This window comes from Cyclopterus lumpus, chromosome 25, assembly GCF_009769545.1.
Source record: "Cyclopterus lumpus isolate fCycLum1 chromosome 25, fCycLum1.pri, whole genome shotgun sequence".
Taxonomy (NCBI): domain Eukaryota; kingdom Metazoa; phylum Chordata; class Actinopteri; order Perciformes; family Cyclopteridae; genus Cyclopterus; species Cyclopterus lumpus.
The window spans coordinates 6,885,443-6,911,973 of NC_046990.1; the positions used below are offsets into that span (position 1 = coordinate 6,885,443).

Here is a 26,531-nt window from a genome sequence, read left to right on the forward strand (position 1 = left end):
CCATATATATGGCTAATGGTTCCACCCAGAACCCTCTGTGGAGGTTCTATCCAGAAAATGTTCACCCTCTGAGGGTGTTCACAAGAACCCACCCAAAGGGTTCTACCAAAAACCCTTTTATATTCCAATGTCTTCATCTAGAACAACTGATATTTTACATGTATGTTACAAGGGTTCTAGAGATAATTATTTAATGCCATGACAAGGCACAGAACCTTTTAATATTCCAAGGATGTAATCTCAATCCTACCCAGGAGGTTCCAATGGGAATCCTTTTTATATTCCCATATTTCATCGAGAATCCACCTGGGGGGGGGGGGATCAACCGAGAACCCATTTATTTATTTTCTAGATAAAACCCTCCCAGGGTTTCAACAATCCTTGAAGAACTCTTTATTCCCAAAACAGTTCTTTGGGTGTAAAGGTTCTTAATGGAGCCTTACTGTAACAAAGCACCTGTGTCTTCACAAGCAAATGGTTCAGGGTAGACCATCAAAGCCTCTTTGGAAGTGATTTCTCTTCCTTTGCACACAGAACTACGTTTCAAAAGAGATTTGTTAATAAAAGTAGATTGATTTGTTTATGGTAAACCTCTTAGTGTGCAGTGAACTGTCTTTTCATGATATGGTTTACCGTTACTGTTCCAGCAGCGTGAACAGAGATACCGCTTCCCTTAAGACATTCCAATTTTACTGTACGCAAATACAAATGTTGGATGCAGGACCATTGGTGTTTATTGGTATCCACTGGTTCATTGGTCCCCAGTTTGGCTGTACGCTCTTTGTTGTTAAGGCCCCAAAAAAATCACGTATGACTGTTCTGCACAAGCAAGTTATAATAACTGCTGTAAAACTAATGCTGTCATCATGTGCAACTAAAGTTTCATTGTGCTCCTCATATATCATATTTTAGTGCTATGTGAAATACCTGAGAGGTTTCAGATCCTGTGTGTAGATCTCATTCTAGAAACTTCTGTACGAGGACTGCAACAATGTGAGAGTAACATGTTTGTCTCACCCTGTTTGTTTCTTCTTCTTTTTTCTGGAAAAATGTTAGCACTCTTATAGATCTTTGTGCCCCACCCCCGCTTCTGTCCCCATAGTGTTTCCAGATTTCTTTGCCGTCGTACGGAGACAAACTGTCTCCGATTACGCAGCCTGATCACTGGTGACAATAGATGTATCTGCTGACTTTTAGCCTCAGCTGCGCCGCCTCCATCACTCAGCACTCGGGGCCCCCTCCAGTTGGCTCTGTACACCTCAGAAACAAATACCTTGGAGTGTTTTTCTTTCTCTTTTTTTTATCCACAAAGATAACGGTTAGGATTGCCGTGCTGTTAGGTCGTAGTGTTTTGAGCTGCCACCATAAGTCAGCGGGAATGACCCCCCCGGGAGAGGCTGTACATGAAAGATGTAAGACAGAAGAATGTAGCACGACTACCGCTACAGTGTGCACCACTACTGTTGCTGCCGTTGCTCCTCCACCGGTATTCAGGGGAGGGGGGGGGCAGGCCGAGATCGATGGACCTCTGGATGATGCCGAGGAGAAAACAGGAGAGGGGAGGAAGAGGAAAGAGTTGTGAATGAACGGAAGCAGGAGGCTGATGGAGATAGAGAAGTAGAGGGGGAGGAAAATAAATGGAGTAACGTGAGGGCCAGAGGAGGAGGACTTGGATGGAGAAGAAGATGCAGATGAAGTAGAAAGCACAAGGACGGAAGCGCGTAAGAAAGACAACGTTGGATAAAGGAAGCAGGAGAGGTGGAGAAAGAAAGATGGAATACAGGACAAAAGGGGGAGAACAGAAGACCTCTATGTGTGAGAGCGGTAACAGTGCTCTCCTCAGTATGTCATTACGCTCACCCCACCCCACCCTGTCTTCATCAGCGTACAGCCATAGCTGCAACAAGGTGACGACCCTGTCATCCCACCCCGCCTCTCCCTCATCCCTGGAACATCTGGGGCTCTGTACCTGGTCATGGCAGCCCCCCCCCCTCCCCCCTTCCCCACCTCTGCCAGGGGACAAGATGGAGAGAGAGGGGATTAGGTTGACAGTGAGGTGTGTTACCAGATCCTGTGTTAATGAAAAGCAAGTGGAAGGCCCGCATACCTCCCCTCCGTCCACGGCTCACCACTCCCCAAGGTAGGGGGGCATTTATAGTTCAATGAAAGAAAGGAGAGGGAGGGGGGGCTGAGAGGGAGAACATATGTCTTAAGGTCCATGAAACAAGACCCTCCCTAATCTCTCAGCTCTCCATCGACTGCCCATAGAGTGCCCCCGATTTCCTTACAACACACACACACGCACACACACTCATATACGTATCAGCAGACCATGTTACTAGTGCTCGCTGTTTGACATGCGTACAACAACAACAAAGCCCTTTGCCTCTGCAGACCCCCTGCTTCTTCACGGTGATTTACTCCAGCACACTTCTGTTGGTGGAACAAAGTGAAAGATACCCATCGATTCTTATTTTCTTCCAAGTTTTTATTTCATTTCTTTGAGTTACGATGGCGTCACTTTGTTTACGCTGCTGAAAGAAAGCCACTCTCTTTTTCCATCCTATCATATCAATAGTCAGGGAGAGGCAACGCCCAACACAAGGAGACGTATGTCTGGCAAGTTAACCCTACTAACAAATCGTTTTCAATGCATTTAACATATAAATGTATCACACAGAAGACATGAGGGCAGGAAACTGTCCAGCTGTCAACTCCAAAACCTAAACATATTCATGATGGTATCGCATAACAGAGAAAACCTGCAAATCTTCACAATTTAGAGGATAAGTTTTGCCATATTTGCTTTAAATTAATTCTTTAAAGGTGTTCCTTGATCAAAATAGTTGCCCATTATTTTTCAGCCAATCAACTAATCTTTCTTAATGTATTAATCGTTCAGCTCTAGTACATATAGTTTATAGATACAAGCACGAAGACATGGCGGCTAACAAAATAAACCTGTTTTTTCTAATATTCAGTATGTATGTGTTGATACAACAGGAGCTGGAGGTCAGTAGAGGCATGAAACCACGTTGTCACTATATGTTTGTCCAGTACTGACCAGATAATCATGGTTGTCATCTTAAATAGTCATAATCCTGAACAATCCAAGCACGATCATAGTTCAGTCAATGCCATAATGTTGTTTATTAAAGAAGCCGGTCCTGAATCAGTATGGGGTTTAAGAAGCCACCCTTTTATCAACATTGTGCTTTATTTGTTCCAGTTCTGAGTGGTACCCTGTCAGGCTAATGTAACACGTAAGATGGGTCCAGTTCACTTTTCACTGGGCACCGCACGTCCTACACATCACACACACAGACTCAGGCCAGTCGGAGCAGCCCCAGAGAAACAAAGGGATTTATTATTAAATTACATTTAGAAAAATTACCAAAACCCTGCCGAGCCTGAAGCTGTATAAAAAAAAGAGATGGCCCGGACTCCGCCTAAAACCCGATAATTTGTCAGGACCCATCAGGCTTGAGTTGAATGGCATCCTGTGAAAACAGCAAATTGTGGGAATACGACCCTCTTTAATCACAGCATTTACCAATCTAATGTAGAGCTGAATTCAATAGGACTGTCACATGTGCAACTCATCAACACTCATCAGTCTCTGTGTGACGGCTCGGATGACGGACAGCTGCCTGCTGTCCCCAGCTATGGAACCCAGTATCCTCCAGTGTCCCGTAGTGGTCTTGTGGTGAGGGGATAGTGTATTCCTGTGGTGACTGACAATATATTACTCCTATTACTCCTACCATCCCAGACAGTCTTCGAGGGTCCCAGCTAGTTAGGTAATGACTCCTTCAGGTCTCGTCTAATTGATTCCAGCGCATCCCGGGGTATAAATCAGCCAGGCCGTGGTCAGATAACGGCTGCCAGGGAGAAAACCGACACGGTAAATCAATGTCTACGATTCCTGAGCGCGTGCCAGACATGCATTTCTCTTTGGGGAAGGTTCCCAACCACCCTGTTCCCCCACCACCCACCCTGTTCCCCCACCACCCACTCTGTTCCCCCGAGGTCGAAAAGGTTGCGCGTCGCTCCGGTAGGGCGCTCGCTCACGTGCGCTGGTTTCCTGCCGAGTGTGAGCTCGGGATATACACAGGTGTGTGGGTTTGCGTGCACTGATCTGTGTGTTCATTCGAAGTGTGTTTCACAGCTTTTCGACAAACGGTAGTTCCTTTTTGTTTGAGCTCTCGCACACACGTACAACGTCTTGTTTCTTTCCTATTTGTATGTGTGTGTGTGTGTGTATTTGGAGAAGTGACGATGTATCTCAGTGTCTAGTTAGTGCTCTGTCGCTGCGTGGCTATGAGTATAGACGGTGTTATAACTGTCAAGTGTGGGTCTTTAAATTATGTCTATAGGTTGTTAAATGAGGGGCTGCATAAGGAAAGTGCTTTCAAGGTGCTGCTCTGTGTCCACATGTGTGTTCCTGCCATCGCCATATGTCAGGATCTATTTCATTCAGCCATCTGACACATAAAGTGGAGCCACCTTAAATACCCCCAAAGCAACAGCTGTCTCCGATGTGTGTGTGTGTGTGTCAGTGAGTGTGCGTGTCTTAGCTACACAATGTTCTTGTTCATCGCCATGCTGTTCTGTGGGGTCTCACAGATGCACATGTGGGATGGGATGTTTTGTAGTGGGGTGTATGAGGTACTTCTCCATAGTCGGTGCACTTCTCTCTCTCTCTCTCTCTCTCTCTCTCTCTCTCTCTCTCTCTCTCTGTGTGACTTGCTTTCTGTCCTCCTCCGTTACCACGTTACAGTCTCCCCTGTGGCAAACACGTGCTCCCAGGTAACTCCCCGCCTCTTCCTCCAAGACTCTCCCAGCTCCTTTTCCTCCATCTCCTCAACATTCCCTGCGCTCCTCCCTTCCCACGACCCTCAGCGCTCAGCAGCGTGACGTCTCTTGGGCGGTCATACATGGAGAGAGCGTGGAAGATATGTGCCTCTTGACTATTATTCAACCTGGATGGAAAAATGGAGTTAAGAGGTGAAGAAACAAAGGGATTCCCCCCCATTAAAACCCCTCCCGATTAGGGTGATTATTAAGCGTGCTGGCTGGCTGCTGCTGCTGCTGCTGCTGCTGCTGCTGGCTTCAGCACCAGGATGCTGCGGTCAACTGGGCTTAGTGAGACAGGAGAGAATGCTTTGATGCACATTGGTGTGTGTGAGTGTGTGTGTGTGTCTCTGTGTCTGTGTGTGTGTGTTTTAATTTCCACTTGTTCACCTGGGTGTGCACGGTCTGCATCTACATGCACTTGGCTCTCTCTCTTTTCAGCATGCGTGTATGAATATGTCCGTGTCTCCTTTAATACGCGTGTGAATGAAAGATCCTCCGTTTAACAAGCCCATTTGGGAGTTCCCTTCGTGCTGTCTAATAAATCAGAGCCGCGTCCACAGTTCAGTAAGTAATCTCTAACAGCTCGCTCTGCACCGCGAGATATTAGCAGGTGAACTGCCAACTTGTATCAACCGTGTCTTTCATGAGAGGGTTGAGTCATCCCAGTGTAAGATTTCCCCCCCACTATGATTTATTCAAGAGCAGCACTCTTTCATTGGATACCCCCCCCGCCCCCCTGTCGAACGTTGAATAAGATGTTCCTTCGTCATCTGACCAAGCCAGGGCAGATGTGAAGACGCTTGTGTATCATGTCTTCATCAAATTGTCTCTCTCTCTCTCACACACACACACTCTGGTTCTGTGTCTCTCTCCTTGCCTCCACGTCTATATCTATTAGTGTTCTCATTTATCGCCCCCACTCCCTTCAAAGGCCTTTCCATCTCTTCCATCGAGCCTGCTTTATCTCACATGATGGCCAAGCAAACTAAGGTTGTTCTTCAAATGACTAATAATAGAAATAGGGATTAAAAATTATAATAAAAGAAAAACTCCCAAATAATAGAAAAAAAGTAGAGCAACAGAGGAGGATCCCTCTCCCCGGATGGACAGATGCAATAGATGTCATGTGTACAGAATGAACAGTGTTACAGAATTAAATAACCTGTTAATGGATTTTTGAATGGATTTTTTTATTTTTTATCTCACGTACCTCCTGGAGTGCCTTCATGTATCCCAGGGGTTCACATACCTCATGATGATTCCATCCACCTCATTTACACTCCGTGGGCAGCATTAATGCATTGACATATTTTTTGATAATGTTTGTTAATTTGTGGAAAGTTTTACATTTTGGCCAGAACTTCCTCTCTACACCAATAAATACAAATTGTAGTGCAAACAAGCCCAGTTTTTGTACATATTTTTGCTAATGTTTAACCTGGTTGTGTTGAAGAGATGGCCTCTGTTTGTTAGTGTTTTTTTATGGCAGTCAAAACTATCTGTCAAATTGTCCCTCTTTATTTTCGTATTACTGTTGACATTTAAGGTCAAGCCTGTAAATAATAGAAACTATAATGCCTACCTACCCGTGTGGCTACTTCCTGTTGCTTTCTCAGACTGAAGTAAAAGCCGCTTCTCGGGGCATTATTAGTCATCGAGAGTTGAGTTTTCCAAATGGGCTACTGCTGCTTTGCACTCCCATGTCAACGAGGAGCAAAAAGGGGTTTCAGTCCGCTTATTTACGCGACCAAAAGTTCAGGCCGGCCTGCGACCACGGTGACACAACCCTGTGTTAATGGAAAGGCCTGTTAACTTGAGGCTTTTGCTGCTCTTGCTTCTTGCAGGTTGAGTGGGTGTTTGGCTCCTGACTGGTACCCATCAGGGTTTTTCTCACTCTCAACATCATGTCTGCTAAACTTCTCAGTTTCACCACAATCAGAGGAGCAGTTTGAACCTGAATCCATATGGTGAAGCCGTGACCCCAGAGCCGTGACCCCAGAGCGCACACACCTGTTCAAAGAGACACACGGGTGTCTGCTCTTCTTATCGACGGAGGATGTGTTTATTAGCCCAAATATTGGGAACAACTCTAAACACTCATTTGCAAACTTATTTATAGTCTAGCTTCCTCTGATTCATACCAGTCAACTTACATTAAGTACACTTTTGAATATTTCATCAGATATCTATTCAGAATCATAAAGGCAAAGGCAAGCACCCAATGTCTGTCCATCAAGAGGAACCAATCACATTAAAAAGCCTTCGTGCAGCTGAATTCTGAGGTTGAATTGTTTATGCGTTTCAGTTCCATCTGGCTTGGTTGCGCTTGTATCAATGTACTGTGTTAGTTTTTGTATGTAATTACAGATATCAATATTTCACTTTGGAACTATAACTAGTATGTATTTAAGGATATTTTCCCATCTATGTGAACCCTCGTTCTTTATTTCTTCCCAGTGTAATCACTAAATTAGCGGCTGCTCCTCAGTACCACTGCCGAGACATTTTTCCTCATCAGTCCGAGTCATCTTTGACGTATCGCTCGCCTCCCGTTTTCCCTCCATTGTCCCGCCCTCTGCTCGACGTGCACATTCATCGCTGCTCCTTCCTGTCTCCCTAGATGCGGTGCAGGCCGCGTCCGTGCGGCTGGAGCTGCGGGATCTGTCGGCGAGGACGGGGCTGAGGGAGCGAAGCCGCCTCCTGCTGGGGCCGTTCTCCTGCAGCGCCTCCCTGGAGGCCCGCTGGTGTCGGCACAGCGGCAGCCCCGGACCCGAGCCCGGCCCCCCGAAGCTGCTGCTGGACCTGAAGGGAGGCCTGCTGCAGGTCGGTATACCCGTGACATCAATTACAGCAATCCTGAGTTTATCAACCTGGTACAGCGACAGTCTCGAGAGGTTTGGGGTCAGATCAGTACCTCTCCACCGGGGTTGGATTGAGTGTCCTGCTCAAGGACAGTTAAACTGCTCTTTTGTTGTGTGTGTGTGCAGAAGGAGTGATGGCAGAAGGAGCTGCATGCTGTAATTCCACTGTATATTTGAGTCACCAATATTAAAAGGCTATTTGGGGGTTTTTATCCTATGTGGGCCTATTTTCCTGTGAGAAGTTACATAATGGTCCAAACTGAAAATCCCCTTTTTTTCAATGTAACTGAGCGCATTATTACTAATGTATTATTCCACATTACTTCCTCGGGGGGGAAGCCCCTAACCCCCTTCCCCCATTCTTAATGGCTCGCTTAAAGCTTTTATTCCGTGCCCATTAGCAGAAACATGACTCGTAACTCAACACTTAATATGTAATCATACATTTCCCACTGTAAATATTGGCGTGTGTGGTGTTTCAATCAAGTGCCGCGCAGAAAAAACACCGGAATTCCTTTCCGATTCTTTCTTCCCGTTCCTCTCTTTCCAAAGAACCTGGGAAAAAGAAAGAAATACCCAAATGTTCCTGTTTTTTTCGAGTTTAGTCATAACCCACCATCGCAAGCTAGTGAGTAGCGGGCAAGCAGGCCGCTCCATGTGTGAAGAGTTTTTGAGTCAGAGATTCCGGGCCCTCGGTCCAAACCCCAGGCCGACTAGCTTTGATGGAGCACGGGGAAGGGGAATGCCGCGGGGAAGTGAGGAGGATGTGAGGCTGTGTTGGGCCATGTGAGGCAGGATGTGAAGGGGTGATGACGAGGGTAACCCTGAGCGCCTCTCTTCCTGTTTTGGAGATGAATGGTAATTGATCGTTAACCGTACGCATTCATGCATCAGCTGTGACTCTGCGTCACTGTCTAGCCTTCTTCTTCGGATCACGCTCTTGTTTTTGTTACTTCTCCCACGCTCTTTTTTTTTTTACGGGACTTGCTGGTCCCTCACTCCACTCTCACCGTCTCTACACTGTCTCGACAGGTCTTCTGGGGCCAGGAACACCTGAGCTGCCTGAAGCTGGTCGAGGAGCACCTGAGGGCGTACCTCAACCTCCAGAAATGTGCCGATCCAGATCCATCGGAGAACCGTTCCAAGGGCAAGGCCTGCCACATCCAGCCGCCACCTTCCCCGGGCTCTCCCTCCCCTCGGACGGAGCACAGCTCAGATGACCTGCGCACGGGGCATTTCCAATACATCCAGGACTCAGGTGAATAATATATCATAATGACACAGTGTCAAAGAGGGCTGATAGTGTAGCGAGGCTGGAATCGAGGTCGAGTGGCGCTTGCTACGCGTCTAAATCCTATTTCTAGTGACGTGATTGCTTCATGGAACTTTGCCCCACCGCCTCACTCGATGTTCTGCTGAATTAGTCAGTTAGTCACCAACAAGTATTATCCAACACTCTTTACCTGGACATATGTTTCACTGCTATTTCTCAACATGGTTTTCAAAATGCATGGAACAGTGGTAAGCATGAGTCGCTATCCACAGGATGGACGGTAACCACGGTCATTATAACTCAAAGTTCTGCTCTCACAGATTCAAATGAACTGCTTCACGTTTATATTTCTTCCGGGGTTTTTTTTCTTCGGAAACCGGTCGGAAACTTTTAAGTAGTTTTTCGGACTTATTTCCAGCATCCTGACCAGCACCACCAGGCTGTACGACCTTTGACCTCTAGATCTCCTGAACTCATCACAATACACTTTACACCAATATACTGTCACGTGCGTGTGTGTGCGTGTTTGTGTGTGTGTGTGGGTACACTCGTAATTCTTACACCGATTTTTAATTAAATGAGCTAAGGAGCTTCCCTTATATGCCTTTTGCATTTTTAGCACAAGTCCCACAAGGTGACAAAATATGAAAATGTGTGTGTCTATTTTATTTTGTTTTAGCTCTGTATTTAAACTTCCACTGTGAGTCTCATATTGCTTTTACTTCTGTAATCTTTACTTGTGTAATCTTTTTTTTAATATATTGCCCGACATACTGATTACATTTTCATAGTGTAACCTCAGATTTTAGAGCCAACGACACCATTTGATGAAGTATAATAATAATAACCCATACATATGTTAAAAACACAGAACTGTACCGGTGAATTTCCTGCTCCACGTGGCCGTAACAAGCCTGATCCTCACTGGTCAGCCGGACTTTTCTGAGACTTTGAAGACGGGGACGGCACAGACGGTGGCCGATGTCCCCTGGTTGCTCGAGCCGTGCCGGCATCCTGCACACTAAAACGTTGAGCTCACGCTTCTAAGTTCCAAGCGAATGACTTTCAGTTCGACTATTGACCGAAAACATTCAAGAGCGTGTTCATGCACGACACTGTTGGTACAAACTTTTTTAAAAAGGGACCTTTGTGCCAAAGTGAGATGTCACTTAAGATACACATGGCCTTGAATCAAAGTCAGATCAAAGCCCTCTGTGTGGAAAGAAGTTTCATCGGACATGTCTGCCTGGTTCCACTCTGAGTAACATGCTGTTTATTCCCCCTCTTTGTGCTCTGTGTGTGCTGTACTCTGCACACACACACACACACACACACACACACACACAGGAACATTATACACAGAGGATCAAACTTGTCTCTGGCTGTAGACCAGCCGTCCACTCTGTCAGCTGTGGTTGAGTCTTTGTTTGTTGCACTGTTCCACTGGTCTTTGATGCGTTTAATATGCTGGCTGGAGCAGGAGAACGTACAGTAGTGAACGAGAACAGAGAGCACAATCTGTCTGCAACATGTTGTCAGCGGTCAGGAGGAAAAGCGGGGCCCTCAGCGGAGTGCAGAGAACAGCGTGTGGCCCCCCCGGGGGGGCCCGACACAGGGATGGATGGGAGAGTCGGGGCGGAGGAGAAGATGAAAGATGGATTGAGAGGGGAGGCTTCTGTCCCCCCGTCTCTCATTCAAGCTCACTCCAATGAAAGTAAAACCTCATCAAAGCGTCCTTTTTTGTTTTTCTTTCATTTGCCACTTTTCTTCTTTTTCTTTTCTTTTGAAAGAACAATGCCGTTCCCCCCTCAAGTGGGCAGCACACCGCCTTTCACATGAAGGGGAGAGAAAATAGCTAGGGACAGATTTCGCTGACTGCGTGTTTGTGCCTCCGGGGGCCAAACAAAGCAGCAGTTCTCCGCTATGCTCTTTTTTTCAAATAAACATTTTTCCAAAGGACTTGAATCCCAAACAGCAGCCACGACTTAAGTCAAACACCACTCAGGGGTTTCAGACCCAGCGTTGTCCAGCTTTTGCAGGTGCTTGGCGTGGTTCAATCGATGGCTGTTTACTCCATAGTGAAAATGTTTACTCAGCCACTTTGTTTATGCACGGCTTCTTACGCATATAAACATTCTGAAAGCGTGGAAACATCTACAGCACAATTTTTTTTTTGGGGGGGGGGGGGGGGGGGGGTTTCGGATTCCGTAGTAGAACATCACAGCAACACGCGATTGTGCATCCCACGTTCGCATTTTCTTCACATTTGTCTTTCTTCAGCGAGCATCTGTAAATGTTCAAGGAGGCCGGTTAAGCCTTTAAAACAGGCTTTTTGTTCTGGAATCTTGTGTCATAGTATTTTTATTTTTTTTTTTTATGAAACCAGAAGAGTTTAGTGCAGTAAACTAGTAATGTGCTGTATCTTCAAAAAGATCAAATACATGGATTCCTTCCAGTTTATCCTCTGCTTTCCAGTCACATCATCATGTATCTGTCGGTCTATCTTTAGCTCTTTTTTTTTTCTGTGTTTCCTTTCAACTATGAACCATCTTCCCTCAGCCTCTCACCGTATGTTTTCCCTCTTTATTTTGATGTCTTCCTGTAATGCACAGCATAAGCTTGGCTTCTCCATCACCGACAGCTTAAAGTTGAGTTATTCTGACGGTAGTATTCCTTTTGTGGCAGCTTCCCAGAGACTGCCGGGGCCCCATGAGGTGGTGTTCTACAGCGAGACGGAGGACAGCCCGGGGGTGATGCTGTGGAGGTACCCCGAGCCCCGCGTCCTCACCTTCGTCAGGATAACCCCCGTCCCTTTCAACACCACGGAGGACCCTGAGATCAGCACTGCCGACCTGGGGGACACCCTGCAGGTGTGTGTCTCTTGTTCACGCTTCACTCCCAACTCGTACCAAACACACTTCCAGGTCATTGATCACAAAAATACGGCGTAGTGTCTTTACCTAAGCCTGATTTTTAGTATTTAGTCACTTCTAATGGATCTTTTTAAATGAGTCCTCATCGTCCCCATGTTAAATGGCATTTCCCCAGAGCTGTTGTTACGGTAACGTTCCGCCATGTGTCACTTATCGTTGTTTATTGGGTAATTTCCTCTACCGGCCATGTTGGAGTGACTCACTGATGCAAATACACATTTCATTATCTTGACTAAAGTAAAAAATATAGATTTTACAGTTCAGGGAAAGGATTACTATGGCAGTATATTTTCTGATCAGGTGTAGACAAAAATAGTCAATTTTCTGTTTTCAGGACGACTGAATAAAATACAGAAATATTTATGTTTTTGATATTAATTTTAAGGAAATTAATTGTTGTATTAATAGGGAATTAAACAAATAATATTTAGAACAATCAATAAATTAGTCGTTAAAATAATAGGAAAAAATAAGATTATTTCTGGGATTTAAAAAAATAGTAATATTTAGGTGCAGCCCTACTTCCAAGGTGCTGTCTCTCTTCTCTTTTTATTCCTCCGTCTCTCCCATTGTTCTTAAAAACCCTTCCCAATCATAAACACACATATTGTGAATAAATAAAGCAAAACTCGGAGGAAAGCAAGGCCACTACTGTATAAAGACGGCGAAAGAGACTCCACTCATCTCTCTCTCTCTCACTGCTCCCTGCTTAACGTCACCTGCAATGAAAGAGAAATAAACTGTCTTGGAGTTGGGATGGGGGTCATTTATAATTCCCATGACATGAGTCATGAGAACTTCCATACCCTCGGTGTTATTGAATGACAGAGACCCCCGCTGACTCTCCAAACATGTACTACATGGTCAGACAGCTGTGGAAGTCATCGTGCATGCTCCGGTGTGAATAGCCAGGTGTCTCTAACCCCAGATGAGGTTATAATTTGGCAGAGCGTAGCAGCTACTGAGTCTACAGGGCCTCAGCGGGGGACAGGACAACCCACTTTTCCCCCCTATCACTCATCTTCGGCCTCTCTATCCCCCGCCTCACTTTCCAGCATATCGTCTTTGAAGGCGAGCCGAGTCCCAAGTCCCGTTGGTGCACATCCTCCTCCTTAATCGTTCTCTTTTTTTTTTTGTGCTATTTTTGGTCAAACGCCCTGACACTGTTATAAGCCACAAGTCACTCTGTGTCCTCTTATTTATTGATCATGCAATTAGGAATGGCATTTCTGGTAATACAATATATAAAGCATGTTTTCTGTCATCCTGTTCGCTACGCTTAACCCAGTCCTGTTCCTGAACTAATCCATTGTTCCTGTTCTTTTTCCTGCTCATATAAAGTTTCACAGCTTGTTTTGGTTATGTTTAGTCAGATATTATTTTAATTTCTGCCGTTGTTGAGGTTTCTATAAATTTTTTGTGGCAAAAGTCTCTTGGAAGCAGGAGCTGAGGATCAGCCCTCGAGCAACTCACATAATGCAAGGATAGCTGACAAATGTAATAAGACGATGTGATGAATTCACAGATATGGCTCCAACAGTACATTATTACAACGACCGGTAAGAACGTGATATAAAAGCTACAGATACAGAAGACCGGAAACGCCCACCATCCAGAACAGATGGGCTTTATTTCGGGAAGCGGGTCTTAAAGGGACAGGCACTAAAACGTATGAGGCAAATGTATGTTTTAGTAGTAACACGTTCCCGGAGAAACCCCATAATACAAGTATGAACCTGAAAATCAGCGTTGTTGATATGTCCCTTTTAAATGATAGACCGCCATATATTATTCATGTATGTATTTCCTTGACTATCCACTGCGTATGATATATAGTATTTGATCACATTTTATAATCTCATGTTGTTGTTTTTACCTTTGTCGTGGTGGGGAAATGTGCTCCCGTGGACACCTAGTGGAGCGAGGACTACCACAGAGGAGGTCTGGGTGTCAACAAGATGCAGTCATGGAACGTTTACAGGTAGACGACAGTGGGGGTCAGGGCGAGGGTGCCAGAAGCAAGAGGGGGTAAGAAGTGAGGAAGGGGCCCCTAGCCAGATTTGATGTCGCAGCTGGTGTGATCCCGTCACAAGCTGGTCTCTAGTTATTACTGATATTAATGACCGTAGTTTTACTACATTCCCAGCCGATTTCTTAGGACTTTTTAATGACATGTTTAAGGCTCAATCCGCAGCAGAAGTTTCCCATCTCCGCACATCCTCCCCTTTATCTCTCCGATTCTTTCCTGGACTCCCACAATCTTTTCACCTACAGCGCAGATGTTTTCTCCTCGTCCGTTTATGTCGGCCCAGGAGAGAAGAGATACTGGAAGGTGCTGCAGATGTCTGGCTTCCCAGCGAGGCCCCCCAGCTGTAAAGTCTGTAATGAGCGAAACTCCAAAGCCTCTCGCTGATTGGCCACATATTGAGTTACAGTGGGGAGTGTGGGCGGGGGGGGGGGCGAGAGGAGGAGGAGGAGGCGGCGGTGGAAGGCCGAGTTAAGGGCAGTTAATGGGAGAAGATGGACAGGAAAGAGGGGGTGGTGAGAGATGGACAGGGGCGGAGAAGAATGGAGATAGATGGTCACGGATGGAGGCGGGTGTCTCAATCTCGTCCAGCTGATTAAACGAGAGGTCGGTGAAGGCCTGACAGGAGATGCAACAAGTGTCGTTCACGTGACTCACACGTGTCCGTCGTTCACTTTCGACGGCAGTCATCGAATGTATTTCTGCATCTCCGTGGCCCGCGGACATATTGGCGGTCGACGAGCATGTGGTTTCCTCATCTCGTGCTGCGCTCCTCGTGTCATCTGGCGCAGCCCTGTCTCCTCTGACAAGTCTGTTAAAAGGAATCATGTGATGAGACTTCCATGGGCGGGTGATGAAAGGAGGAGGCGCCGAGCACCTGGCTATTACCGAAACCACTTGTGTGGGGATGTGAGATGCAGCGAAAAGCAATGAACTCATGGAGCTTAGAAAAGGGTCCAAACAGATTTGAGAGAGGAATAGGAAGCACCTTAAAGGAGGTGCTTGTAATGTGATTATAAGGCATTGGATCAGTTTACTGATATGTTACACAGTCTTACTTTCCCCGTGTTTTAATCCAAACACTCCGCACAGCATTAAGCCAGTTGGGTTTGTGGGGGTTATTTTAACAAGACCTCTTGGTCCTCAGCCAAAGTCGTTGTGACATTTCATTCTTTTCAGCCTCTGGCAGACATTAATTATTCTTTTCTTTTTCTACGAAACTTCAAAACTCTTGAACAATTTTATTTTGTATTTCTTTTCTTTTCTTTTTTAAGACCAGAAAGAAAATCCAGTGACTGAGAAAGGAAATGCAGCCATAAAAAAAAAAAAACAGTAATGGCTCAGTTTCTGTTCCAAAGGAATTTTCAATTACTTCACATCCAGGCTGTATAGGGAGGGAGGGAGGGAGGAAGAGAGAGAGAGAGAGAGAGAGAGAGAGACATCATTTCTCAGGCCTCTAAAATTACCATGTGGCCACACGGAGATGGAGGCTGATAGATTTTGAGAAATGGAAAGTGAGAGGCATGGGGAAAGAAAAAGAAACACGTAGGGAAAGAGAGAGAGCCGTGTAGCGTCGAGCTCTCTCGCCGTTCCTCTGCGCCGCTCAGTCGCTTTCACGGCCGTTTGCCGGCAGGTGGATGGCGAGGAGTGTTGCAAGGGATGGCCAAAATAAAAGTGTCTCTCCTCCACTTTTTCTCCATCTTTTCATTCCATTCCTCCTCCTCTCCCTACTTTGGTCACACACACACCCGCCCTCCTCCTTTCCTTTGCTTTTGCTCCCCGTCTCCAGCCAGCTGAATAGATGGAAGGTGGGGTTGGGAGGGGAGGGGGTTCGTTGCTCCGAGCAATGCTGCTCGCTTGTCCCCCCGGAGCAGATCATATTAACATTTTATAAAATCAAGATTTCCTGCATTTAAATAGTTGTGGTTTCCCAACTGGTTCCAGTGTATCGGAGGGGGAATTCAACCCTTCTTCCATTACTCAAAGTCAAATTGCTGCCCTGCACTGTTTTTATATACAGTAGAAGGGGAACGATGTCAGAGTGATTGGGTTTGGGAGGTGGGGGGGGGAGCAGCCGCAGGTTCCCGTCCGTAGAGGGCCCAAGTGATGATGAGGGGATAGAAGGTGACTCATTCTCACCTTCTCACCGCCGTGTGGTCCAGCCCTCTCAATCACAAGCAGGTGTCCTCACCGCTCCTTTTTTTTCCGTCTGCGGGGCTCTGAAAGCGTGAGAAACCAGGAGTAAACACAGGAGCTGAGGGTTCAGGCTGACGGCTCAGAGGAGCAGCAGCAGGAGGAGGAGGAGAGCAGGACGGTTTGGTAAAGTGGAGTTCAGCCTCAGCGTGTAGTCATTTGCCTTTTTCCCAATATGCAAATAAATGCGATCATCCCCTCGATGTTGGAGGCGGCTGCATCACACCATCTGCTCCCCTGCTGTTGCTTTTTCGTGCAGGGTACTGTGGGATAGGCTTTCATGTCCCCGGCAGGGCTCTTGCGCTGCCAACGGGGGGGCCCTGGCCGGGCTTGCGACTGATATCATAAAAGCACTGTGGCCTGAGATGAACTGGCAAACGTTGAGTCATAACCACTTCGGCAGCGGTGCCATTGTCGTTGTCATGAGAACCGCAGGTCAACCCTCCGCTCCACGTCCCTCGTCGGTGGGTGTTTCACTTCGGAGCGGACCCCAAAAAAAAGAGCAGACCAGCTCACGCACTATAAAAATAGCGTGAAGATCTCAGCGTGGGATTTTTCCACTCTGATTAGTGTTAACCTATATTAGCCCACCTGAGATAGCACAGCGGGAGTCGTTTTCAGATTTATTTTTTATTACATCTCCTGAGTAAACATTTGCTCAAGCCGACGTCAATTCAATTTGTCCACCGGCTGATAAGAGGTAGCTAGCAGTGGATTTGTTGGACACATAGGCATCAGTGGAATAACAGAAGACCTAATAGCAGTGTTGATATTGTTAATAGGAGCAATGGCAGACTGTGGGTGTCGGCGGCCGCAGCCTCAGCTGGGAGCTCGGGGAGTCTTCAGTTGCACGGACATGTTTAAACTGCAGCAGCGATCGCACCTGGGTCCATCACGGAAATTGAAATCATTTCTGTGTGTTGTGTATTTGCTTAAGTTTTGCCTGCCTTCAGTTAACCCTTCTTTTTTTTTTTTTTTCTTTTTTTTTTTTGGAGAGAGAGACTGTGATTGGTCAATCAGTCCCAGAGAAGTATGTTGTGGTTTGGCAGAAACGGGGTCCGGGTGACAGGGATGGAAATCAGATGTGTGCGTACACAATGCTGCCAACAGCCCTGGATTTGAATGCATTCGAAAATAGTTTTTGGAATATTGAAAGCACTTGAAAAGCCCTTAACTTTAGCGTTCCAGGCTTTTTGAACCACCTCCAAAGTGGAACCTTGACTCAAAACAAAATCAAGATAGCATTTAAGATAAGCCCTGGGCTGATGTTTTGTCCCGAGGCCGAGCTGCCAGTCTTCCGCTTGAGGGGAATACAGATTGCACCCCTTTCAGCCAAAGGGGAATGTCAGCTATTCGGGGTTACATGCTGTTTATCAGATAAGGTACACACACAATCAGGCAGCGGAAACCGACGCTGCCCGGACTGTATCGCGCACTCACTTACATGCGCACACCTGTGTATACACACGTGTATACAGGCGTATTGTCTTTCATACACGCAATTATACGCGGACACGTATACACAATCTGTTCGACATATACACAGGTGCGTTTTCCTCCCAGAAGCCATTGCCAGACGTCCAACTCAAACCTAGCTAAAAGTAAAATCTTATTTTGGCGGGTTTTCCTTTTTTTTCCCCCAACATCCCCCGCAACATTATTATTATTTAAAAAAAAAAAAAATCTTTTGCAAAACGGTTATCTATTTCATCTCCACTGGCCAAAGTGAACATGACACACATTCAGCCATGCAAATGTATTCCACTATGTACCAAACTATATGTGCCTCACATATTAGTTTTTCTGCATGCCGTCATGTGTATAGAATATCACAGGTGGGGGAAAAAAAAAAAACACCCTCTCTGTTCTCGCTGTTCTGGGAATCGTCCGCTGGGATTCAGTGAGTTTCCGCTCCGGTGGCTCGGTTGTGGGTGCACCACTCTTTGTCAGGTACAATTATGAGCGGTGGATTCCAGGAAAACCTGTGTGGTATTTCATCCATGATGTAAGCTCACAGTTACCTCATGCATTTGCCCCCTAAGAGTACGCCGGCCCCACCGCGCACACACACATTTTGTGTGCACAAACCTTCTCACATACCCGCACACAGACTTGTTGACAGTTCCATGGGGTTCGGTAAGCGCCCGGGGAGAATCAGTACCTCCGGTGAGCTATTTGGATTGTCACAGACACATGTGCTCGGACAAATGCCCTCACTCACCCATACACACACACACACACACACACACACACACACACACACACACACACTCTCTCTCGTCTCACCGCCTGGCATCCTTCAGGTGTGCTGCTAAAAGCTCCCTGCCACCACTGATCCATCAGAGGGAACCCGAGAACCTGCTTTTAGTTCACACAGGAGCACCAGATACATTTCTGCTGCTTCTAGCACGATGTGTGAGTACGGAGTGGAGGCCGACCGGCCGCTCACATGAGCTGGTTGTTATTCAGTGGGTGAAACGGCTCAGAAACCTGCTCATGCTAATGGCTGCCTTGTAGCATTCAGTTGGCCCGGGGTTTAGTCATGGAGCGTTGTCATGGAGATGATGTTGTCGTCTCGCTGCAGCGATGGTCTGCGGTTGTTACTTTTAGAAATTAAAGATGGGTTTGTCTGAAGTGAGTAAAATTCAAGGTGCCGACAACATAAACAAACTTTTAAATTGCTTGCTCATTCCTTCTCCAAGCCGGGGGATTCCCAGTGTCGTGGAAGGGTTAGTGAACTATCAATGCTCAATGATTAGCAGACTACTGCTTCCTCCTTTATGTGTATCTGGGGGAATCCACAGAGCTGAAGGAGGACCTGTTGTGCAATAGCAAAGCCTTACGGAGACCCTACTGCTGATGAGTAATCAGGGTCACACGGAGGAGCTTCTAATGGTCTGTTTATGTGGTCTGGAGCCACAAGTTCAAGTGATGAACAGTCTGCGCAAAGCCACCACCTTAACAAAGAACTATGTTTCAGTTGAACATTTGATGAACCAAAGGGATGTAAAGAAGCACATTCACGTTTCCTTCAAGCTCTCTTGGAGAGAAAAACAAATGTCTGTGATCATTTTTCAGTCCGTGTGCAGGAAGGAAGGGAGAACATAATTGCGAGAGGCCCTTGTGTGATTTCATCCAAGTGAATACTGTGATTTATCCATTATTGACTGGCGCGCAGAGGTGTCTCTCTCCATATGTTGCAGGAGAGGGTTTCTTTGATCCACAGGTTTTTAAGGAGGATTTGCAGGAGCAACAACACAGATGAGGCGTTACAGTATCCTCTTTGACATTGGCCATCATTCAGACTGTGTTTGCTCAGCAAATTAAGAAATGGCTAGAAAAAACCCGCAATAAACCTCCTTTAGGACTTGTCTTGTTTCTTTTAGTCCCTTCCTTTAGCCAGTCATTAGGGTCGCAAGCCCGTTTTCAATCCAGCTTTATACCTTTGTGATTCATGACGGGTCAAATCGTATAATGTCTTAAAAGAGGGACTAAGTGTCTGGGCAGGTTGTTCATTTCCCTTAAAGGTATAATATGTATTTTCTTTCTACATTGGAATGTCCACCTATGTTTTATCTTTGTGTTGGGATTGTGTACTGACATTAACCCAAATTTCAATTTCAGTTTCAATTTCAGTTTATTTTGTATAGCCCAATATCACAAATTACAAATTTGCCTCAGAGGGCTTTACAATCTGTACACATATGACATCCCCGTCCCAGGACCTCACATCGGATCAGGAAAAAGTCCCCAAAAATAACCTTTGACAGGGAAAAAAGGGAAGAAACCTTCAGGAGAGCAACAGAGGAGGATCCCTCTCCCCGGATGGACAGATGAATAGATGTCATGTGTACAGAATGAACAGCATTTACAAAGTTACATAAACACATTACATGAATATGACAATGTATGAATGGAACTCCAATCCATGAAACAGAAGGAAGTAGAGAGGAGGGGGCGGGGCATCAGCAGGGCCAAGGTGGGAAGCTGGCTCACCAGGCATCAGACACCTCCAGGTCCAATGGACCCTATGAGACGTGAAGTCACAACGAATCCGGGGAGGAAGCAGAGTTAATAAGGTGCAATGGAGAGATGTAAATTCATCCATAAGGAGAGAGAGAAGAGGAGATAGGTGCTCAGTGTATCCTAAAACATCTCCCAGCAGCCTATAAGCCTATAGCAGCATATCAAGGGGCTCGACCAGGGCAAACCTGATTCAGCCCTAACTATAAGCACTATTAAAGAGGAAAGTCTTAAGTCTATTCTTGAATGAGGTGACTGTCTGCCTCCCGGACTGAAAGTGGAAGCTGGTTCCATAAAAGAGGAGCTTGATAACTGAAGACTCTGGCTCCCATCCTACCTTTTAGGACTCTAGGAACCACAAGTAGCCCCGCATTTAGTGAGCGCAGCTCTCTAGTGGGGCAATATGGTACTACCAGCTCCTTAAGATATGATGGTGCATCACCAATCAAGGCTTTGTAGGTGAGGAGAAGAATTTTAAATGTGATTCTTGATTTTACAGGGAGCCAGTGCAGCGCAGCTAATACAGGAGTCATGTGATCTCTTTTCTTAGTTTTTGTGAGTACACGAGCTGCAGCATTCTGGATCAACTGGAGGGATTTAAGAGACTTATTAGAGCAGCCTGATAATAAGGAGTTGCAGTAATCTAGTCTGGAAGTAACTAGATTATGATTCCAAAGATCTTCAAACTGTGTGAATCTTTCATTTGAATCCAAGTAATGGTTTAATTTGGTCGCCTGTCTGTGGGGTCATATCCCCTTTACCCGTGTGTCGTCTAAGTATAAGCCACATTGTTACAACTCACTTTGTAGATCTTAGTATTTCGATATGTTTTGAATGAACCTGCGATTGTAGTCGTATGACGTCTGGGTCTCACAGCCCCCTCCACGACATTCTTTTCCCCCCCAAACAGCATGAGAAACACTCATTTTTAAAGGTGCGGTGTGTGGGGTCCTCGAGCGTGTAGGCGAACTGCTGTGACCCACACAAAAATCTGAATGTCCCTATCTATGTATGTAGACATAAACTTCTAAGGTAATGCTCCTCTCTGTTCCTTTGAAGTGAAACTGCTTTGGTCATTGTCACCTGGTCCGTTTTGTTTTGGAGAGGAGACCTCTGTGCATTAAAAAGGAAAGCTTGAATCTGAGTTGAACATCACTATTGTGATTGACAGTGGATGAATTAAGAACCTGAATGAGATACATACTTTGGGGGCCACATGTGTATATTGTTCACTGTGTCTTTTCCTTTCAGGTACCGTGCAGCCTGGAGTACTGGGACGAGCTCCAGCAGACCTTCGTCCCGTACCGGGAGTTCAGCCTCTCGGAAAGCAGCGCGTGCCAGCTGCAGCTGCCCAGCCTCAGCCTCACCGACCAGCAGAAGGAGCTGGTGGCCTCAGACCTGTGGAGGATAGTCCTCAACCACAACAACGGAGAGGGAGGAGATGAGCAGAGGTGAGGTGGGGTGGGGTGGGGGGGGACATCAAACCTGCGTTTTATTTAGCTGTTTCTCTGTGTTCGTAGGTATCTGTACACAGCACGTGTGCCGTCCAGTGATAGGGAAAGCAGAGAGAGAGAGAGAGAGAGAGAGAGAGAGAGAGAGAGAGAGAGAGAGAGAGAGAGAGAGAGAGAGAGAGACCCAGGCCGCCGAACACAAAGAGCTAGCAATGTGTCCCTCGCCCCACATCTGGCGTGCAGGAGCAGGGAGCGGGCTTGGAAGGCGTTCAGATCGGCCTAATGAGATTTCCCAGCACACCAAGTGCCTGTCAGGGCCCATCCGGATTCCTTCCTGCTTACCTTGAGTGTATCTAATCGAGGGGGAAGCTCAGGGGGGAGCGGAGAGCCCCTTTTTGGGTTGGCTCGTGAGTTCCCAAGCCAGGCCTGGTCTGGGTTGGGTCGGGCTGAACTGGGATGCGTTGGATTGGTTGGTCCAGGCCCGCCAAGCGCTCCCAACACCCCAACGGGGCTTTTACTCCCCTCTTCCCGCTACCACTGCTTCCTCTCTTAATCTCTCTCACGTCTCATCCCGTCACATCTTCCATGCTTCGCCCATCTTTCATTCCTCTCCCCATTCCTTCTTCATCTTAATTTACTCTCTTTTTTTCTCTCTCTCTCTGTGTCGCCCCCGCGCCCCCTTCCTTTTCTTTTTTTTTTTTTTTTTTTTTACTTCCTCTTGGGATTTAGGGAACTTTTTAGTGGAAGAGAATTGCCAAGCCCACATTCTGTGTGGCTGAGAGAGCTCAGAGAGGGAGGAATAAGAAAACATGTAAGAGAAGAAACAGAGAAAAAAGTACCAGCAGTACCAGATACAGTGTAAAGCAAAATATACATCTGCGTTCCATTACAATCATAGACCAAACACTACATTTCCTTTATGTTTAAATTATTTGTCTTTTTTGATCAAAACTGATTCCCCTTACTCGCCCGTTTCATCTGCCTTACTTTAGTAGAAAAAAATAACTTGGCTGCCCTGCCAACTGGAAGTAATGAAAATTGTCAACATATGATGCTTATCTTTTTTAAGGAGCACTATGCTGCACCAGCGTTTCTCTCGTCTTGAGCGTTTTACTGCTGGAGTTTTTTTATTTTTTTTATTATTATTTATTTTTTTACGGTGGATCATGGTAGCAGCAAATTACAGAGCAAATGGTCATTCACTTCAATTACCTTCCATTCCACATCATCAACCATGACATGCAATTAATGTTCAGGGGCTCTCGTGGAAACTGCGGCAGTAATAATGAACCTAAACTCCCGGGCTCGGACAGCGCCATACTGTTGTCTCTTGTCATTCCCCAGTTTGTCCGAATAATTGCAGCGTTTGACTCCACTGTAGATTTGTGGCAAAGGATGTCGCGCAATTTGTCGGGCAAGAGACAAAAGCGTTCAGCCTCAAATGAAGACTATTTTCCTTATTGGTTAGGATGTTTCTGTTAAAACTGACAAATTGAGTCGTATATATTTCTCTTTATTCATATGAATTAATGTTCACAGATTTCTTTATTTCTCTGCACCTTTTAGTATTTTGTACCACTAACTCTGTTCCTGTGTGCTGTGCCTCCTCTTCCCTATCCAGCTCGGATAGTGAGTCTGGGTCCCAGCTGCCCTGCGATCAGTTGGTGTCCCCCATCGCATTGGCGGCCTGCACCCGCGTGGACTCCTGCTTCGCCCCCTGGTTTGTCCCCTCCCTGGGCGTGTCCCTTCAACTTGCGCAGCTGGACATTCACCTCTGTCACCATCTGGAACAGCTGGGCACAGGTAGGAGACACGCAGCTCTTCTGAGTTTGAAGATAAAGATGAGTTGGCTCCACCGAATGGTTGGAAGCTTCGCTCATGACGTGTTCGGATTCTAAAACAACATTTGAATGCCAACCAGCTTTTTTTTAATGTATGCGTGTCTATTAATTCTGTTTAAACCCGGCATTTTTGCACAGTATACAGATAAAGACTATAGGCTACACTAATTATTCGTAGACTTTTGGTCGGGCAGGTTCAGATAAGCTTACTAGGAAATATCTCAGGTTCGTGTGCATGAGCAGCATTCTCTTCCTCTCTCACTTTTAAACACACACACACAGCTCAGTCCGCACCTAAATAACCTTTATTTATGTTGACGAGTTATATTTATTACAGAAAGTTGATTTAATACAAAAAAAGACAAAGCCATTTAATCCATTAAGTCACTTTATTGTAGTTCAGGATTTTGTTGGAGGATTTAAAAAAAAATTACAAATGAGTAATAAAGTTATCAAATATGACAACAGGCATCATTCGAATACCTCAATCTATTCTTTGAATGTAAAAACAAACACATTCGGTACAGCCTTAAAGATAATCACATTTACATCAAAAGTTATGGATTGGATATTTTGAAAGTTGTGCCATGTTTTGATCAGTCCGGTCTCTTCATGCGGATGCTGTGTCTCACTGTGCTCTCAGTTCCACCGCGACAGCTTCGTCCTTTCCTGCCAGACAGGAAGTTGCCTCAGGAGCAGGAGTTCATGGTGAGTGGCGCTCGGGAGCCGCGGGTCTTCCTGCGCCAGTGGAGCAGCGGGCCACGTCAGTGTCAGGAGTTCAACTTCTCCACCCAGCTGGACTGCAAGCTGCTGGAGTATCGGAACCTGACACACTTCCAGCTCCTCCAGCCTTGTGTACTGCAGGTAGAGCTTGGCTAGTTAATGCTAGTTTGTCTGATCTGCCTGGATGTTTCTGATTTAAAGCCCTGGTCAGGGAATGTGAAAATGGGTTCATTTAGATTAAAGAAGAAATGTATGTGTGTTTCAGGGCCAAGCTGCAGCCACATGCTTCCCCCAGAACACCACACTGGATGTGAATGTTTTTGTGGACCCGGTGTTCCTTAATATCAGCCAGTATGCCATCCACACCGTGGATACTGCCCTGCACAGCTGGCAACAGGTAACAGAGAGATACCTTTATGTACCCTAAATATTCAAACCATAGAACACAATAAGGTATGGGCTCCATGAACTGACAAGCAAAAACCAGGTCAATTGCTTTTTTTAATCCACCCTCTCATATCAGAAGCACAAATAGTTGATTTCTTACATGAGAATGTACAAAGGCAATTTCTTGCAACCTTTCACAGCTGCCTGGTAGTGTTGTAAGACAAGACCACCTATTGTACACAGATACCATGTCGTGGCCCAGACCAGAGTGTCTCGAGACTGAGACGAAACCAGACCTTTGAGAGGTTGAGACCAAGACTTAAGGCAGGGCAAGACCAGGACCAGTGCGAGTACTGAATTGCATGACACTTACAATAACATGTGAAACAACAAACAATAGGCACTCCTTAAATTGATCTCAAAGTTCCACATTTCCATTAAAAACACCCAGAGAAAACAGCTGAAGATTACTTTTTCATTCACCATATATTATGCTGTAAGTGTGTATGTACAAGTGCACCATGATCATTTTCTTGATATATAATAATCGAAAATAATTTTATGTTTGGGAACTTTCCTTCGTTTTTTGTAATAAATCCCAGTAAATCCAATAGGTCCAGGAGGTTGTGGTCTTGAAATAAAACCCAGAGATCTCTTTGGCTGAGACGAGACTAAACTCTTCAAACTTATCTTGAGGCCGGTCTTTGGTCTCAAGTACTACAACACTGTGTGGTGACATGCAATTGAAGTGACTAAAGTAATCAGTGCAATGGTGACTTTGGGAGAAAAGTACTGGAGGATAGATGGTCCTGTACTTGTATAGATCTTTTCTAGTCTTCTGACCACTGAAAGCTCTTTAACACTACATGACATCATTCACCCATTCACACACGGATGAGAGTGGCTAAGACTCCACCTGCGCATCAGCAGTAACTAAAATTGACATACATTCACACACAGCTACGGGAGCAATTTGGAGTCAAGTGTCTTGCCCAAGGACACATCGACATGGGCTAGCGATGCCGGGGATCGAACCGCCGATCCTCTGATTGACGGATGACCCTGCTCACCACTGAGCCACAGTCACCCCACTTGTTCACTTGTACGTTTAAATAGTGTGATACATTCACACACTGAGGTAACAGGCACGTATTGCTACCACTTGCAAACAGCTGTTATATTTGCATCCAGGGTCCAGTAAATCCAATGCGTAGTAAATATATGTATCTTTAGAGAATATACAGAAAGAATGTCTTTTGTCCCAGATGGAGTATCGGCTAAACAAACTCGCAACAAAGTGAATTTGATGAGAATGGTTTTGGGGTCGTATGCCAGCGGTGATAAATATTGCCTTTCACTCTAAGAGGCTACAGTGAGTCCGTTCCCGAGCTTCTAGTCCTTTGGTCCTCGTCATCTCTCAGTTCCCAGCTCTCAGCACTGCCTCTGGTAGCCAGGATATATTTGTGTGTGAAGTGATGCCCATGAAAACACGGTAAAACTTGAGTGCTGACACCTGCCAAGACTTCATCTGGCCCTAGTCCTCCACCCATTTGTCTACTTGCTCACACAAACGCACACCCTGGCCTCTCTGGCTTTGTATGCCCTATCATGGCTCAGCTCGGCTCAGCTGTGGCTCTGCTGACTCATATGCTGGCCCCTGGAGACGTTGAAGTACTCTCAGGGTTTTGCATGCATGCAGACTCCCACTGCCAGGTGAGAGACATAATAACTGGTGTTTTTCTAAGAGCAGCTGTGTTCTTTTACCTGTGGAAAATAAAATGAAACAAGCTGTATAGGAAATCTACTATAAAATGATTGTTCTGGCTCACAGTTTAATACCTTTGTTTTCACATTGGTGGCATCGTTGACTCATCGAACAGCTTGTACCGGCCGGGTTTGATAATCAGCATAATTGACCCTTGGCTTCATCATTGCATCATGTAGGGCATGCTAGCGAATGTTC

At 45.9% G+C, this 26,531-nt stretch overlaps 1 protein-coding gene across 1 annotated transcript in view; it reads left to right on the forward strand.

Moving 5' to 3' along the window:
* LOC117727940 (vacuolar protein sorting-associated protein 13B-like) overlaps positions 1-26,531 on the forward strand; it is a 305,167-nt gene that overhangs the window by 233,069 nt on the left and 45,567 nt on the right. Inside the window, exons 40-46 of the mRNA XM_034528491.1 lie at positions 7,478-7,680; positions 8,751-8,976; positions 11,677-11,861; positions 21,418-21,617; positions 23,239-23,420; positions 24,102-24,322; positions 24,447-24,578. Coding sequence (XP_034384382.1) covers positions 7,478-7,680; positions 8,751-8,976; positions 11,677-11,861; positions 21,418-21,617; positions 23,239-23,420; positions 24,102-24,322; positions 24,447-24,578 — 1,349 coding nt within the window. The remainder of the gene's footprint in view (positions 1-7,477; positions 7,681-8,750; positions 8,977-11,676; positions 11,862-21,417; positions 21,618-23,238; positions 23,421-24,101; positions 24,323-24,446; positions 24,579-26,531) is intronic.